This window comes from Pleurodeles waltl, chromosome 3_2, assembly GCF_031143425.1.
Source record: "Pleurodeles waltl isolate 20211129_DDA chromosome 3_2, aPleWal1.hap1.20221129, whole genome shotgun sequence".
NCBI lineage: Eukaryota > Metazoa > Chordata > Amphibia > Caudata > Salamandridae > Pleurodeles > Pleurodeles waltl.
In genome coordinates, this window is record NC_090441.1 from 125,240,994 (window position 1) to 125,256,616 (window position 15,623).

The 15,623-nt window shown below is 43.4% G+C and overlaps 1 protein-coding gene across 1 annotated transcript in view; it reads left to right on the plus strand.

Annotated features, from left to right (window-relative positions):
• TMEM97 (transmembrane protein 97) overlaps positions 1–15,033 on the plus strand; it is a 35,351-nt gene extending 20,318 nt beyond the window's left edge. Inside the window, exon 3 of the mRNA XM_069226973.1 lies at positions 13,547–15,033. Within this exon, the coding sequence (XP_069083074.1) occupies positions 13,547–13,794 (248 nt within the window). The 3' untranslated portion in view covers positions 13,795–15,033. The remainder of the gene's footprint in view (positions 1–13,546) is intronic.
• Positions 15,034–15,623: the final 590 nt, after the last annotated feature.

Sequence of the window (15,623 nt, forward strand, 5' to 3'; positions counted from 1 at the left end):
TGCTCACAACAGTTGGCACAGCTTTCATGCTTGTAGTACGCTAGCTTTCCAATCACACATGGATATGAAACTAACTATTGACACTTGCCAGATGGCCAGTGTTACCTGTGCTACTCATACCCACTGGCTCTCTGTACACACATGTGCGCAATTCAAACTCCTCACACACATTCAAGGCACCAGACAACTCAGGCTCCGCCTACCTGAACAGTTGCGGCTCCTTCCACAAACCACCCAGACACCTCTGCTCTGCAGTACTCCTACTTGCACACGTACACCGTTTGCATATGCCGAACTAGGTGAGGAGGATGGCCGTTCTCTTACATAGTTTCAAAAGCATGGAACAGCCTCCGCGTCCTCTTCTCGAATTCTGCAAAAAGCTTAAGACCTGGTTTTTCATTTAACCCACCTATCACAGGCAGGGCTAGGCACGTGCATCTGTTCAGCACCAGTACATCCTTGTGGGTAATAGTGTACTTTACAAATACACACAACACTTTATTGCCCATGTTGGGCACGAGGAGTGCAGTGAAACCTGTGGTGTCTTCTGTCATGCATAATACATACACATAACGTGTTCTGAGTTGTCCCAGCAGTAGGGACCCCCCTTGTCTTTGCTGTTTTGGGCCACCGTATGACCTCCAATGACCTCCATTTCTACAGGCTCTTCTTTATTTTACATACTGGGATCTCTGAGTGTAAAGAAATGGTTGTGTAGAGTGGATCTGTTCAGATTCGCCACGCAGAGACAGCCATGTCACCTGTTTTTTTTTTGTTTTATTAGTTGTTTTCTTTAATAGACGATGTTGTGCTGAATACTTCAAATCCCTCATCACTTGCGGCTATGACTGGACCAGGTATCTGTGATGGCTCCCACTCGCCCGCCTTATTTATCAGCAGTTTCTTACTCATTAAATTATTCAGAAGTTTATTGTGCTGCAGTCATCAAATCTGCTGGTCTGTTTAGCCTTGGAGGCATGTTCTTGTTGATGTACCATACACAGTGCAGAATAATAAGGATGTTTGAGGCTCTGTTTGCTTAGCACGCTCGCCTATGTCTCCAAGGCTATTGAAAGATTCTGTAGTGAAGACATTAACAGCTTGTTCTGTTAGTGTGTATGCTTGAGCACACACCTCATTTATAGTTGTGGTGCTTTGGTACACAGTGTACTGATGAGGCTGCATACAGTCATTAGAGTGAAAGACACGAGGAAGCTGGATTTACAAGTGATGTTATATTCTGAGATGTGCTGTCATTGTTGGTCATCACCATATATCCAGGTCAAAACTTTGGGTTTCACCAACTCCTTAAAGATCTCAGTGGTGATCTCTTGATAATGGTGGTCCAACAGGTATGTTGCATGGTGACATACCCTCGTGTCCTTTGAGGGAATTTAAATGTTTTCACCCTTCTTGAAGTCGTGGAATCACTAGGGCAGCAATCTGGGATACATTATTACTGGCAAGTTTTTTTTTTTTTTTGAGGAGGAGGAGGAGGAGGAGGAGGAATCGGAATCAGTTCCCGAATGATTCTTGGCAACTTGGTGTACTGACTCACAGTTCTGACTTATGTATCATTAGCAAACTTGTTTTTGAAATTTAAAGTATGGAAAACTATGGAAAAAAGAAAACATTCTGATAATGTATCATCGTAATGTAGTCATAATGTAGCCTTTTACTTTTAATTAGAAACATTGTGCTACCAGCAAGGAGTGGCATTCTCATATGCGCATAGTATGTTCAACTCTGCAGGCTTACTTCAGAGCCAGGATGTTCCTGCTCATCAGCTAACAGTCCCCATAGACCTGGGCCCCGAATGGTTAAGTCACATGCAGTTGTTATCGCCCTTAGCTGTTCTGCATTTTATTTTATAAATATATTTTCAGAAGCAAGTGGTGATGTTTAAAAAAAAAAATATATATATATATATAAGACTGACCAATGAACAAAGAAACCTTTCCAAGTTCTTCCTTAGTTTATGTACCTTAAGTGAGGGGGAAGGATTAGTTTAAGGATGAAAGTGAGAGTGGGTCCTTTAGAGTGAAGAGGGACAATGTGGAGTCCAAAAGATGATTTTTTTTTTTCCCGAGTCATCTTCTGCCACTCGATTCTCCTTTATTTCAAGTTTGTTCTCCTTATCAACCGTTCTGCAGTGTTATCTCAAATGCCTTGTCTGTGGGAGGAGAGAAGGAGAAAGTGGTGGTGAGGAGGAACAGGAGAGACTTTGACGTGTGAAGAGATTAAAACCGAACAAAGAAGTGGAGTACAAGGGTGATGTAGCGAGTCAATGATTAAAAACCATACTTGACAATGTTTATGAAAGAGAGATTGGAAAGTAATCGTGTGTTCACTGGATTCTCTCCTAACGGGTAGGCTTCATGGGGCTGTGAGGTGCAAACATTTTTAGCTTGTTTATGCGGCTTAGTGCCAGTGAGTGAGTACTAGTTCTTATCGAGCACTGGGGCCTGCCTTACCATTTACTCCACAAGAACCTCCGAGGTTCTTCAGATCCAGATCACCATGCCATGCCCTGCAATAATACAAACTCAGAAACATTCACTTTCTGGACTTGGAGGCCATGCAGAGTTAGTCTGCCTCCCCTGAACCGGGCCAATCTTTTATTCCTCTTAACGCTTAGAAATCACTTTTCAAAGTCGTTACATTTGCAAGTAGCAAATTCCCTCAATTGTTGCCACTGACCTTCGTTTCTCATGTGAGTTGTTGATACATTTGACTTCTAAATGCATCATTCCATCAACTTCAAGTTATTCAGTCTCTTGCATGTGAGCCCAACACTTAACCACTGAACTGGTTTTGTTATTGGAACGTAATGTCTCCGACGCTTTGCCTCAGAGATTCTTGGATTTCATTTGACTTAGTTGGACCACTTGTTTGCTGTTGCTCCTGGGCGTTTTGATGATTGATATGGTGGTTGGGTGTAGGGGTGATTGTTGGTGGTAGCGCTGATCTATGATGTAGTTGGTTGCTTTTTCAGTACTTCCCACATTCGCTGGCTTTCTGGAGGGCACAAGATGTACCAATATGGTTTATCTTAAGCCCTTGAAGTTGTGCAGGTATTATCGGGCTCTTTTTTTTTCCTACACACTTTCTTTTAACTTGCATCAGTTCAGTTTTAAAACAGCCATCTTTGATTGTAGTTAACAACTAACTCCGTGATAACGGACGATGCTGTGCCCCTTTGCTTGCATCAAGCTATGTTTTTGTTCCTTCTGAAGTGGAAAACACATCTGGTTTTTGGGGATTCCTGACTTGATAGTTGGTTAGTTGTCATTTACTTCTAGGGTTTTTGAAGGTTCATAGGTAGTGATCCTTCTTACTTCCTAGAAATAGTGGATGTTAGAAATAGGGTCTCTAGTGGGCAGTGGCTTGCACCCTGTCCAAGTAGGGACTCTTCTTCCTAGTCAGGATAAGGGAGTCACACACCTGAGAACCCCTGCTTTCCTCCTTGGTAGCTTGGCACAAGCAGTCAGGCTTATCTCAGAAGCCACGTGTAAAGCGTTTGCACATAACACACAGTAATACAGTGGGAACACTACAAAAAGGACACTAGACCAGTTTAGAAAAATAGCCAATATTTATCTGTGTAAAACAAGACCACAACGAGAAAAATCCAACATACAATTATAAAGATAACATTTTTGCAAGAATTAACTTAAAAATAGAGTTCCTTAGTCGATAGCTCCGTATGGGGCTATCACGGCGTCTTGACAACAAACCCAACAGTTCAGGCCAACCATGGGGTCGCAGGCCAGCTGCGGTGCTGGAAAGACCCACAAACAGTACCTTGGATATGTAGGGCGTTATGATCCTTGCGATGAGATCTGGAGTGCGGCGTCGTGGGTATCGGTTCTGGAGGTCGGTGCAGGGGTAGTCGTGCCCTTAAAGTCACATGCGTTGCACATCGAACTCCGTGATTGTGACTAAGTCAGGAGCGCTGGTATTGATGGCATTGGGGCTGCAGTGTGACGTGGGATGATGTGACGTTCTGTGCCCACAGGTCACGGTGAGGCAGCAGCTTGGTGATGGTGTCCTGCGGCGGCGGTGAGACCAAGGCTGCGGTGTGAAGTGAGGCGACCTTCATGTCCAGGTCACAGTGCAGGCAGCATAGTCATTGTCACTGAAGCGCTGTTGTCGGTAGGCCCAAGGTGATGGTATGACGTGGGGCGGGCTCCGTACAGCTCCCACGGGTCATGGTGCAGACAGGGGTGTCTGTTGATGATGCTGGAGTTGATGACGCTGGCGTCGGTGGACCGGGGCTGCTGTGCGGGACGGGATGGTGCTTCGTGTTCCTCACAAGCGGTGTCCTCAGGCCATGGTGCAGGCAGCAGCGCAGGTGTCCGCGCGGAGCAGCATCGTTGGGGATACCAAGGCTGCGGTATGGGCAATGCGGAGTGTGGGGCGCACATGTCACGGTGCAAGTAGTGGCTTGGTGCTATCGGGGTTGCAGTGCGAAGTGGGGCATGGCTCTGTGCGACATCTTCGGGTCACGGTGCAGGCAGCTCCGTTGTTGACGGCGTTGTGGTGGTTGTTTTACTGTTGCAGCACAAAACACACACTTCCCAGTGCTGTAGTCAGATTAATCTGAAGTCTTTGATATCCCTAAGACTTCCAACAGGAGGAAAGCTCTACTTCAAGCACAGTAGAAGCAGCAACTGCAGGCCAACCCAGCAAAGCACATACAGCAAAGGGGCAGTATTCCTCCTTACAGCTCTTCAGTTCTTCTCCCTGGCAGAGGTTCCTCTTGATCCACAAGCCTGGGGTTTTGAGTCCTGGGCACACATGGTGCACTTTACTAGGGACTTACCAGTAAAGCAAATATGCCAATCATGGATAAACCATTCACCAATGCAATTCACAAAGGGAGCACTTGCACTTTAGCACTAATCTTCAGTGGTAAGTTGGGCAGAGAAAATAAACCAGCAGAAACGGATCAGAAAAAATAGGAAGAAGGCAAGAAGAAGGCAAAGATTTTGGGGATCCTGCAAAAACAGCCATTTCCAACAGTGGGGCTGTAATGTTGAACCTTATAAGAAGGAGCATGATGGAGTTTCAATGGGGACCTGCTCCTTTTCCTTTTTGCTCCTTCCCACTCTGCCTCCATTCTCCATCCTTTTTTCTCCTTCCTTCCAGGGCAAACTGAATCTGGCCTATTGTCTGGAGTTACTGAGAAGTCGCCTGTGGCATAAGTGTTGGCAGAGTAGCTGAAATTCCTCAATAATAATGTCACTGATGCAATTAGTGAGCTAATAACAAGAACATTGTGTGTAGTGTTAAACAGCACACCTTTGCTAAGCATAATTAATAACAGATTTCATTTTTACCCAGTTTATGGCACCGATTTCACTCACCTCAGAGGGATGGAGGATGTGTCCCATTTACCAGGATTCAAGCACACAAACTTCAGGTGTATGGGGAGAGCATACATATTCCCCACAACACCTCCAACCCTACAACGGCCACCAACTCAGTTGGCAAAACTACCTGGAGAACACCACCCAAACTGCGCCATTAGGCCAAATGGAATCCAAGAAACCAAACATGTAGATCCTGATGATGAGTGGGCCACGAAATAGTGAGGTATTTATGGCACTAATACCTCGGGTACAGTTAGTCCAGGGTGGGTCGGTTTGTATAGCTCTCGTCACTTCCTCTCTCCTCCACCTTCTCTCTTTTTCTCTTTCTCTCTTTTTATCTTTCTCCCACTCTTTCTCTATCTCTCTTTCTCTATCTCTCTTTCTCTATCTCTCTTTCTCTATCTCCCTTTATCTCCCTTTCTCTCTCTCTCTCTCTCCCTTTCTCTTTCTCGATCATCCTTTCTTTCTTTCTCCCTTTCTCTTTCTCTTTCTTTCTCCCTTTCTCTTTCTTTCTCCCTTTCTCCCTTTTTCTCTTTCTCCCTTTTTCTTTCTCCATTTTTCCCTTTTTTTCTTTCTTTCTCCCTTTTTCCCTTTTTCCCTCTCCCTTTCTCCCCTTTTCTCTTTTCCCTCTCCCTTTCTCCCCTTTTGTTTTTCCCTTTTTCTCTTTTCTCTTTTTTCTTTTTCTCTTTCTCTTTTTTCTTTCTTTTTTCTCTTTTTTCTTTCTTTTTTCTCTTCTCACATCTTTCTCCCTTTTTTCTTTCTCCCTTTTTCTCTTTTTCTTCTCTTTCTCTTTTTTCTCTCCTTTTCTCTCTCTCTCTCCCTAAGATTCATAGAGGGGCTCCCCTACTAGCCTTGGGTCTATCTGGAAAATATTCTAGTTTGGGTGTGTGTAACTAGTGCAGGGGGCCTTATTGTGAATTCATTGTCAGAGCTCTGATGGGGTTGATTTCAGTAAGGTGTCCGGTCAGCTCCTCCTGACTTGTTCCCTGTTCTAGTGATTGAGCGCCTGGTCATCTTCTCTCACTATTCTTGTGAGGTGACAAAAGTGAAGTAAATCATGAAACCTATGGACATGGTGGGAATCTAGGAGGTTGTGGTGAGGATAGCTGGGCTTTAAACGGGGCCCTGGGCAGGACTTGAGATGCCTGCATTCACAGGGTTGGTTGAGTGACAAAATGGCAGTTTGCTGATGTTTGTTGAATAGATCCAACTGTAGGTTTCGTTCATTCGTCTTGTGTGCCCGACTTCACTCGTCTCCCTTCTCAGATGGTACCCTCTTGGAGCCAGTACCATGCACCGCATCCCCACACATCTGCAGGTGTGCAATGCCTTTGGCCGGAAAGGGCATTTAATCTGCCCCCACTAGTATGTGTTAGACCAGGCTGTGCAGCTTCAGCTTCAAGGACATACTTAGTTCTTGACTTGCTTGCTGTGGGCCTGGCTGTGCAGGGGCTAGCGCCACAATCTCGGCATTATCCACGTTTCACAGGTCTTCCAAGACCATTTACTGTTTAACAAGTCTTTGTGTTTTTTCACTGTCTCCCTTGTGCCATGAGGTGCCCGCTCTGCCTGTTCCTTCCATTTGCAATGACTTTTGCTGCCAGATTTGGATAATGTATTTCTGGAAAAGAAACTAGAGGCTGACAGTTTGTTGCAGGATGAGCTAATAATTTATTTGGTTCACCCTAAATCCTTAATTTACACCATAATAACAACACACTAAATTACATCTAAAACCCCACTTGTCAACCGTCTGTGATTTGGTGAGGTAGTTTGGAGTCGATAATTCTATATTCAAACAGCTCTCATCACTCGCATAACTCACCCTTCGCCAGGGATTTTGGAAATCAACTTTTTTTCTTCAGACAAGAGTTGAGGAGTTCTAAAAATTCACAAATTTAATCTCAAATACATACTTTCAATTTTATAAACATATTAATTCAGCCAAGCAAAGGTTTCTAATTTAGTAGGCTGGACTCCACATAGGAGAGCTAATTATAGGTAGCTCAAGAGATACTCATTGTAGAAGTCTGGGTTAGCCTAACAATCAAAACATAATCTGAACTCTATTTAATGCACACAGTAAGCATGCCATGATGCTTCTGACAGTCACACTGCTGCTGGCTCGTGGAGCAATATTCTTCACCAGTTCTATTCCCCTTGCAAACTTATCCACCATTTTTTGTTAGTGGGGGATAACACCCCTCAAGAGAAAGGAGGAGTGCAACAACCACTTTTTCTTGGTGGCAGCACACAACTTCTGCCCAATCAAATGCTGTACTCCATGTAACTGACGTGGGTGGAGCCAAAGCCTCTCCCACATGTGCGATTCTCAAAGTCTTTTTTTTTTTTTTTTTTTTTTTTTCTGTTCACATAAGTTCTAGTGACAACTGAGCTATGAACCACAACCTAAAATGTAAATCTGTAAATCTCAAACACATCAGTAAAACAAGGTGTTTAAAAAAAAAAGGCCCATCACAACACTATGCAAGTATTTATTGATTTTAAATGGTGAGCAGAGTGGTTGTTTCATTTTCTTTTCTTCTGAAGCACAACCTAGAGTAGGTAGCAAGGAAAGCTGATTGGACCCAGAAAAGCCAGTGAGCCCAGAGACCTGATACCTGCCACACTTCAGCGAGACCTGCCCTGTGTCCTTGAGAGCTCATCTGCAACTGTACTCGACCTGCAGCCTGGAAAGTAGAAAGTGGTCAAGAGACTTGAACATTCAACAGGAGATCTGAATAGGGAAAGCTTATGAGGGGGGCTTGAGATCACAAGCAAGAGCCCTTCTAGAAGAGATCACTTGAAAAAGGGTCATCCAGCCGCAGTACCTCAAGTGGTAGTACCTTAGGACATCCTGATGCCTTGGCATCCCAGCTGAAGCCTCACCACTGCGCCTCCTGTGTGCTTGGCACACAAGTATTAGCTCCATCTCTCCAGGCAGTTTCAGACCCCTTATTATTCTCTCTCTGCTTAACTACAATTCCAGCCTGTCCGGAAGAGGATTATTTTTAAAATGTGTTGTCCTACACATAAGTCATTGATTGGAAAAGAGCCTTGCTGTCTAACATCAAAGCTCACTCACTATCACCCAGGAGTGCCTTACACCCCAGTGATAAAACTTTTCTTAATGTTCCATGGATCAGAAAATCTTGATCAGGGGGAAGGTCCTTTCCTACCTAGCCCTTCTCTATTGGAATGCACTTCCACTCCATATTTGCCGGTGCACGGAACACATCAAATTTACAAAATTGCTTAAGACTGCACTATTTTAATTTATTGCATTTCTCTGTGTCTGAGGTCTTTATGGCAAACGGCGCTGAGTTACTTCTTCCGGGGTTATTTGTGGGCAATATGTTAAATTAACATAACAGCACCGCAGCAAAGTTTACTAGAAAATCGCCCGACCATTCAAGACTTTATCAAGTCTGTAAAAGCTTGTAGGCCAACATGATCACCAGAAGACCTGTGTCCTGCTGGTATATTCAAGAACATCCTCATTAATACCTTTGTAGCTAATCACTATCAATAACTCCTTGGATAAAGCGATCTTCCCCAAAAAAAAATCCAAAAAAAAATCTTACATTTACCCTCCTTAAAACAACCTGGTCTTCAAACAAAGGCTCCTCCTACCTTCCGGCCAATAACCAACTGTTTCCAGGCAAAAGTAATGAAAGATCTTCCTCAACCCAAGTAGTGTAATTTATTGAATAAAATAACCTTTTCTTGCTTATAAAAACAGATTCTGGTACAGCTGTGGCACTGAAGCAGCACTGGTTTCCACATTGGATGATTTTAAAACTACAGTGGATTCATATGGATGTCAGCATGTCTATACTTGTACTCTCCCTTGCATTTGACTCTTGTCAACATTGCAAGCTCCTACGGAGACTTGGAATTGGAAAAAACACTTGACAATAAAAAAAGCAGCTTTGCATCTGTAGTCAAGCTAGAAATCTACATTCTTGGCTGGCATCTGTGGTGGTTATATCCCCTACAACAATGTGCCAAGGCAACTATTATTTGCCAGCTCTTCAGTAACAGCCTGATGTACTTCTGCCTGGATGTGGATGCTAAATATATGGGAACTGCTCAATGTAGTACAACAACTGTGTATTCAGTGTAGCACAGGTGTGTAGTGCTACAGTTCAAGCATCAACATTTCCAACTCATTGGCATACATTTAAACTCAGGAGGCAGGAAAAGTATTTCAGGAATTGAACCTGTCATGCGAGTCCCCCGCCCACACATAACCACTAAGCCGAAAATGTTGAGACCGTGGCATCAGAGCAACCTCAAACCTGAATATATTGCAATATCTCAAACTCAAATTCTGTCTTCAATCAACAATGGGTTAAGAGACATTTACTGCCAGTATAAATATTTCATAAGCAAACTGTCCTGCCACAGAAGGAACCTGCGGATTGACTAAAGGGGTTGTTGTTTCGAATTAACTTTGCGAAAAACTAATCTATCGTCATTTAGATTAAAATCTGTAGAACCTGCTTTCAGGTTATCAGTGCACTCGCTCAACTTTCGAAGAGCACTGTCAGTGGCCTTCAGTAGGATCCAGTCCACAGAAACATGTTCGTTTTTATTCTATCTGGTGTATCCAGTGTGCTTAAAATGCACTCACTTTTTTGTTACATCGGCTGTGAAGGCAGATCCGCTTGTCTGACTAGGTAGGTTAACAACCACACCCTAGGAGTAGCGAGGCATTCACAGACTCTTCCTAGGGGTACTTTCACCCTGCACACACTATCAGATTGGGTACAGATATGCCCCAGTACCCCCTCATCATGCACACATTTTCACAGGAGTGTGGGTGAGGAGATTCTCACTGAAGTGACTAAAAGGAACAACTGCTCATCAGTTTGCTCACTACATTTACGCACGCCCAGGATTCGCAAGGAATGTAAAAGAAATCTAAGGCTAGCCGTGGGATCTGCTGCCCCTAGACTTCTTTGAAGACCAAAGTAGCCGTGCATTTACTCCACACCTAGCCCCTAGGAGTACATTTCCGATTCATGTTAATGAGTTCCGGCTCAATCGGGCCCTAAGTTAGGGTAGACGAGGAAGAAGAGCGCATCCCAGGCTCATGGTGTTCCCTGGGAGGCTGTCTGTCTCCAGGAGGATTTAGGGGTGGGGTAGTATTGTCATATTCTATACTTCTCTTGAAGACAATTGTGTGCCTTCTGGGCCATTGGGTCGATGTTGACCCCTCTTTATCCGCCCAGAAATGCAGCCCCGGCCTCCTGGGAGTTTCTCTGTTTCCCCTGTGGCCGGGCCAGTCCACTCTAGTCCTCTCCGGCGTCCTCTCGAAATCAGTCGTTACATCACACAGAACCCTTTGTTGGGCACGGAGGGGCTCCCCCGAGAAACGCTAAGGGTCAGGAAAACAGTGTGAATGAATAAAGGGTCAGGAGAAACTGCAGGAACATTCGGTGAACACTGGCTCCGGTTTTATAATTATTTCACATTTCGTAGCAACTACTAGAACACTTTAGCTTGCTGTGGCCAATGCTAATTGTTACACTTTATACTTAGTATTACGTCTGTGTAACATGACATTCAAATCAACATACGCGGTATCAGTCAGCAGATTGAGATCGGAGAGACGCGTGGAGAAAGGGCGCCACCTAGTGCAGGCACAGCGAAACCTCACGGACATTTCTGCGATTCCTATTCAGAGTTCGTACTTTCGCGTGTTGAAACATCTAATTAAATGTTGGCAAACAAATACACCGTGGGCTACAGCACAGAGGCGGAGTGTACCGCGAAAATAGAGCTCGGCTCAAACACAAAGTAGAAATGATTGTTCTGGGGGAGGCAATAATAAATGTCTGTAAATGACAGCGTCTTTCTCTTTTCAACATTTGTAATATAGTTTATATCGACGTTTCTGGACAGGTTTGTTCCAGTTTATCAATCCGTTTCTAATCTATCATTTTTCATATTTGTGCCATGGAAAGTTGTGCATGTTCCAATAACTTGGTGTTGGTTCACTCTGTTCCCTAAAAAAAATTAAAAACAATTTAATCGATTATGTTCAATCAGAACGTTACGGCCTCGTATTCAGTTCATGATTTACCCGGTAACCCTCTCCCCCAGTTGTTCATCCTAATGCCTTTCACTTCTGAGTGTTCTAGTTCTAAACTTGCTGTTTTACTGTGTGTTGCACATTTATTTCAGACGGGTGTTTATTGGCTCGGTCCAGCGTTTCCCTTAACGGCTCCTCCCTAGAGGGAGGAGGACACCGAACAAGCGGGGATAATCCCCAGCATCACAGGCTACCCTAATGATACTACCCATCAACACAATCAGTGAACAAGAAATAGAGAAAGACAAGACCGATTACACCCCTGTTCTGTAATGCATGTCAAACATCTGTAGGCAGAGCTAATATTTTAAATACATCACATATGCTCAGAGTTGGCTTTGGGCCCTCCCCTTCCTCATGATTGAATAGCTTTGTTGTCTGTCTCACTTACCTCTTCCTGATGAATAGCTTGTCTCACTGTTCTGGTGTTTCTGCCGCCCACGAGCATTTCAGTCTGTTTTATCCTTCCACTGTTGATGACAGACCTTGATTGCATTGCAAGAGAGGGAGCATTTTCTCTCCCTCTTCCTTCGCCTTGGCCCACCCCGGCCACCCATAGCCTCCACCCCTTGTTTATGTATTACTTTTCTGAAGGGTTTTGACCATTCCAAGATGTATGCTCTTCTATTTGAATGCACTTTAATTATTGTTTTATCAAATCCCATTCAAAGATGGCCACCACGGATGTTTGCACAGTCGCTGCAGCAATTTGTTTCACGGCCCAGCCCTATTGGCTTTGCTAATTCTCGTTACCTATAGAATATAGTTGTAAGTTTTTAAGAGCTTTGTTTCTAGTGCTTAATGCACGTGTTTTGTCACCAGGCGCAGTAGAATGTTAGCTAATAACTCTTATTTAGCAGCTGTTACTGGAATCTGTTATTGGTTGGTCAGTTACTGTGCTGCGCCCGTTGTGTGGGAATGAACCTCAGGGCCCCGTGAACTTAATATGGTCACTGTGCTTGTGGATACTACGCAGGCGTGTGGCTCAACGACTTCTCTGCACAACAGCATCACAGATATTACTCAGTGGTGCCCTGGAGCCGAGAGTTTCTAAGTTGATCCTCAAGCCCTTATTTCTAGTGCTCAGATTCACGTCTGTTTAAGTACCAACTAATAACATGCAATCTGTGTGTAGCATATACCGATTTTAGTATTGTAGTCTACAAATTAATCCAGACCGGAACCTATGCTGGGGAAAAGTTATTTACCATTGACATTTGTTCTGTAGTGTATGCATCCACTCAGTACTCTAATGCAACATGTCCCGTCATCTCTGTTGTTGGAGTTCAATTACGCAAATGCACAGTGCAAAACATTAGTAATATGCATTCTTGTGAACGCTCAAGAATATTAACATGAAAGAGAGCTTTGCTGGAGTTTGAGCCCCCCCAGAATGTTTATCTTCCACGTGTCCACCTTGACCGCCATCTTCTTTCTTTGGCATAGGATTAAAGCCAATAGGCAGCTAAACTGAATACAAAATGTAATGTGCTACTGGTGAACATTGAACAACTAATATGCACAGTGGTGAAACAGTCAGTGGTCAAACATAATTATTTTCATTACACCGCCGAGTGTTCGTATTTATACATGCAGCTGTATACACAAATGTATAAACTTATACTTTGTATGCCAATAACATTATACCTTCTTTATCTTTTATGTGTTTATTTTTGTTCAAGAACTTGATTGTAGAAAAGGTATTTACCAAAAGGTAATTTTAAGTGTATTGTTGGTATGTGTATAGCATGGCCCTAGCCTTGGTGGGCAGCAGAGGACATTCCATGTTGTGGGGAGACTTGTATGAACAGTGGGGGACAAATTCATTACTCGTGGTCAGATGGTGAAAAATGGACGCATAGAATTATATAGGCATGGTGGGACGGCTGTTATTCAGGCAGAGTATTAGTCCATAGGCATGCGCCTGTCCGAGAGGATCTGCTTGGAGGCGGGGAGGTGACCACTGTGGTTGAGAGCTTCTCCCCGCAGGTATGAAGAGCTACAACAAGTATTTTTATCATTTAGGTTGAGTAATGAGGTTTTCTTTTTTTTCCCCCCAAACTCTTTCTAGGAGGTTGCAAATGGATCCGCATCCCCGCCATCATGTACTCCGTCCACGTCGCGACAACCCTCCTGCCTATCATAGCGCATCTTTTGTTCGCTGAATTTCCTCTTTCCCAACAGAAGCCTGTGACCCAAAATGAGCGCTTGACTCTTGTATCAATTTACGCCCCGTACTTGCTGATTCCGCTGCTGCTGCTGAACACCATGCTTTACAACCCAAACTACGTGCACGAGGAAAAAAAGAAAAGGAAGTAAAGATGGCTGCCATCGGAGGCGTTTAAGGGGGACTTGAGAGGTGTACCAAGACGAAGGGTTCGCGCTAAACACAGCAGCAATGTTATTGTCATTGGTACTTTATGGTACCCACAACCGAATGACCTCTCATAATGACCTTGCACAGCCTTTACACTTGTCAACTATGTGCGTGTAAATTAATCAACGTTTATGAATTGTAATGTAAGGTGGATCTCTAGAGCACTGCTTGTCACCCATGAGGGTACCTAAGCACTGTACGTGGAACATCTGTGTATTGTGTATCTCAGAAACAATTGCACATTGTGTACATCTTTCTGCTGGAGTACATAAAAAAACAACCCCTGCACAGTGGGTTGGGAGATTTCAGAACTGAAGATTTCAGAAACTCTGGAAAAATAAGTAACTGTTTCCGTTTGTTTGAAAATGAAAGGTCCTTGGTTGTTGCCTGTAGGTCGGACCAGACTTTAGATGAAATGCTGGGTACCTTCCAAATTTAGTTTAAAAGTACCAAATGTTTAGTTGGACATATTCGCAGTTAAAAACATTTAGTGGGAAAGTACTAGCTGAAGGTTGTTACCCATCATGTGTATTTTACATTTAGTTTGAAATCGGTTTTTAAAATATTTAATGGCAGTTTTTCTGTGGCAGAGTGCAGCTATAATTTTCAACCTTGCCACGACCTCAAGTGGACACAATCACTATTCTAATTTTAATCCTACCTCTTTTAGGTGCTAAATCTAAATCAAGTTAATGGAGAGATTTGGTAATGGCCAAAGTTCAAATTTCAAACTAAATGTATTATTACTAGATGTGTTTCATGTCCATAATGAGACTCCTTTTTAACTAAACGTTGACACACTTCAGCCTAATACCAATACATTCCCAGCGTGCACGGTGGCTGTGAGCTGCTCGGATTTATTTACCATACTTTCGCAAATTCCACTTCTAACCTCCTTCATAAGTGTTCTTCTGTTTCATTGTCCGACGCGGGCCTAAATGTGAATAATTTAAAGCTGTACCAGTATTTTCTTCTGCCCTTTGATATAAGGGTTTTAATGATCACTAAAGATTACATTTCTTTATTGAAATTATTTTTTTCTAAAGATCTTTTACAAAGAAAACGTGATGGTGTGTTATGCTTTGTTTTAATGTATACTATCTTACAATCATGATTAAAAAATTATACTGCATTCCATTCAAATAAACCATTCTATTTTGAATAAATAACAATAGATGCCTTCTTCGGTGTGGTTTTCCTCGGGCTCAACTCTTTACGTAAAACATGTTATTGGTCTTTAGCTGAAAAGGCAGCGCTTTCTTGTGCAGAGTTTGGCGTTTAGAGGTTTTGATTCTGTTGCAGTAAGGGCCATGCAGTGTCATTCTGTAGATAATTACTTTGGCTCCTATGTAATTGCTTACCTATGCCGAGGCCTTTTCTTAAGTCTTTGTCTGACAGGTAGTGGTTACTAGGCAGTATCCACGATGGGTACTGTTGGCTGCCACTGGTGCTCTGGTCCTTGGGTACTAATGGACTGCAATTGAATAACCAGTTTCTTTCCTTTGTACACTTGGCTAAGGGTAGTGGTGGAGAGGAAGAAGCGAGAGGGGGTAGGGGCTTGGAACTCGCGTATTGTAGGATGGAAGTGGTTGCTCAAAATAATCTTGTTGTTCAGGTAGAGCTATATCTGATGAAAGGAAATGGGCTTTTTAATTTAGTCATAGCAAACTAGGGCAGTTAATTAAGAAACGCAACTAAGTGTGGCTGGATCTGACGTTGAGATCTTACCCCAAACACAATTGTAGCAATTGCATGTTAAGTAACATTGAGG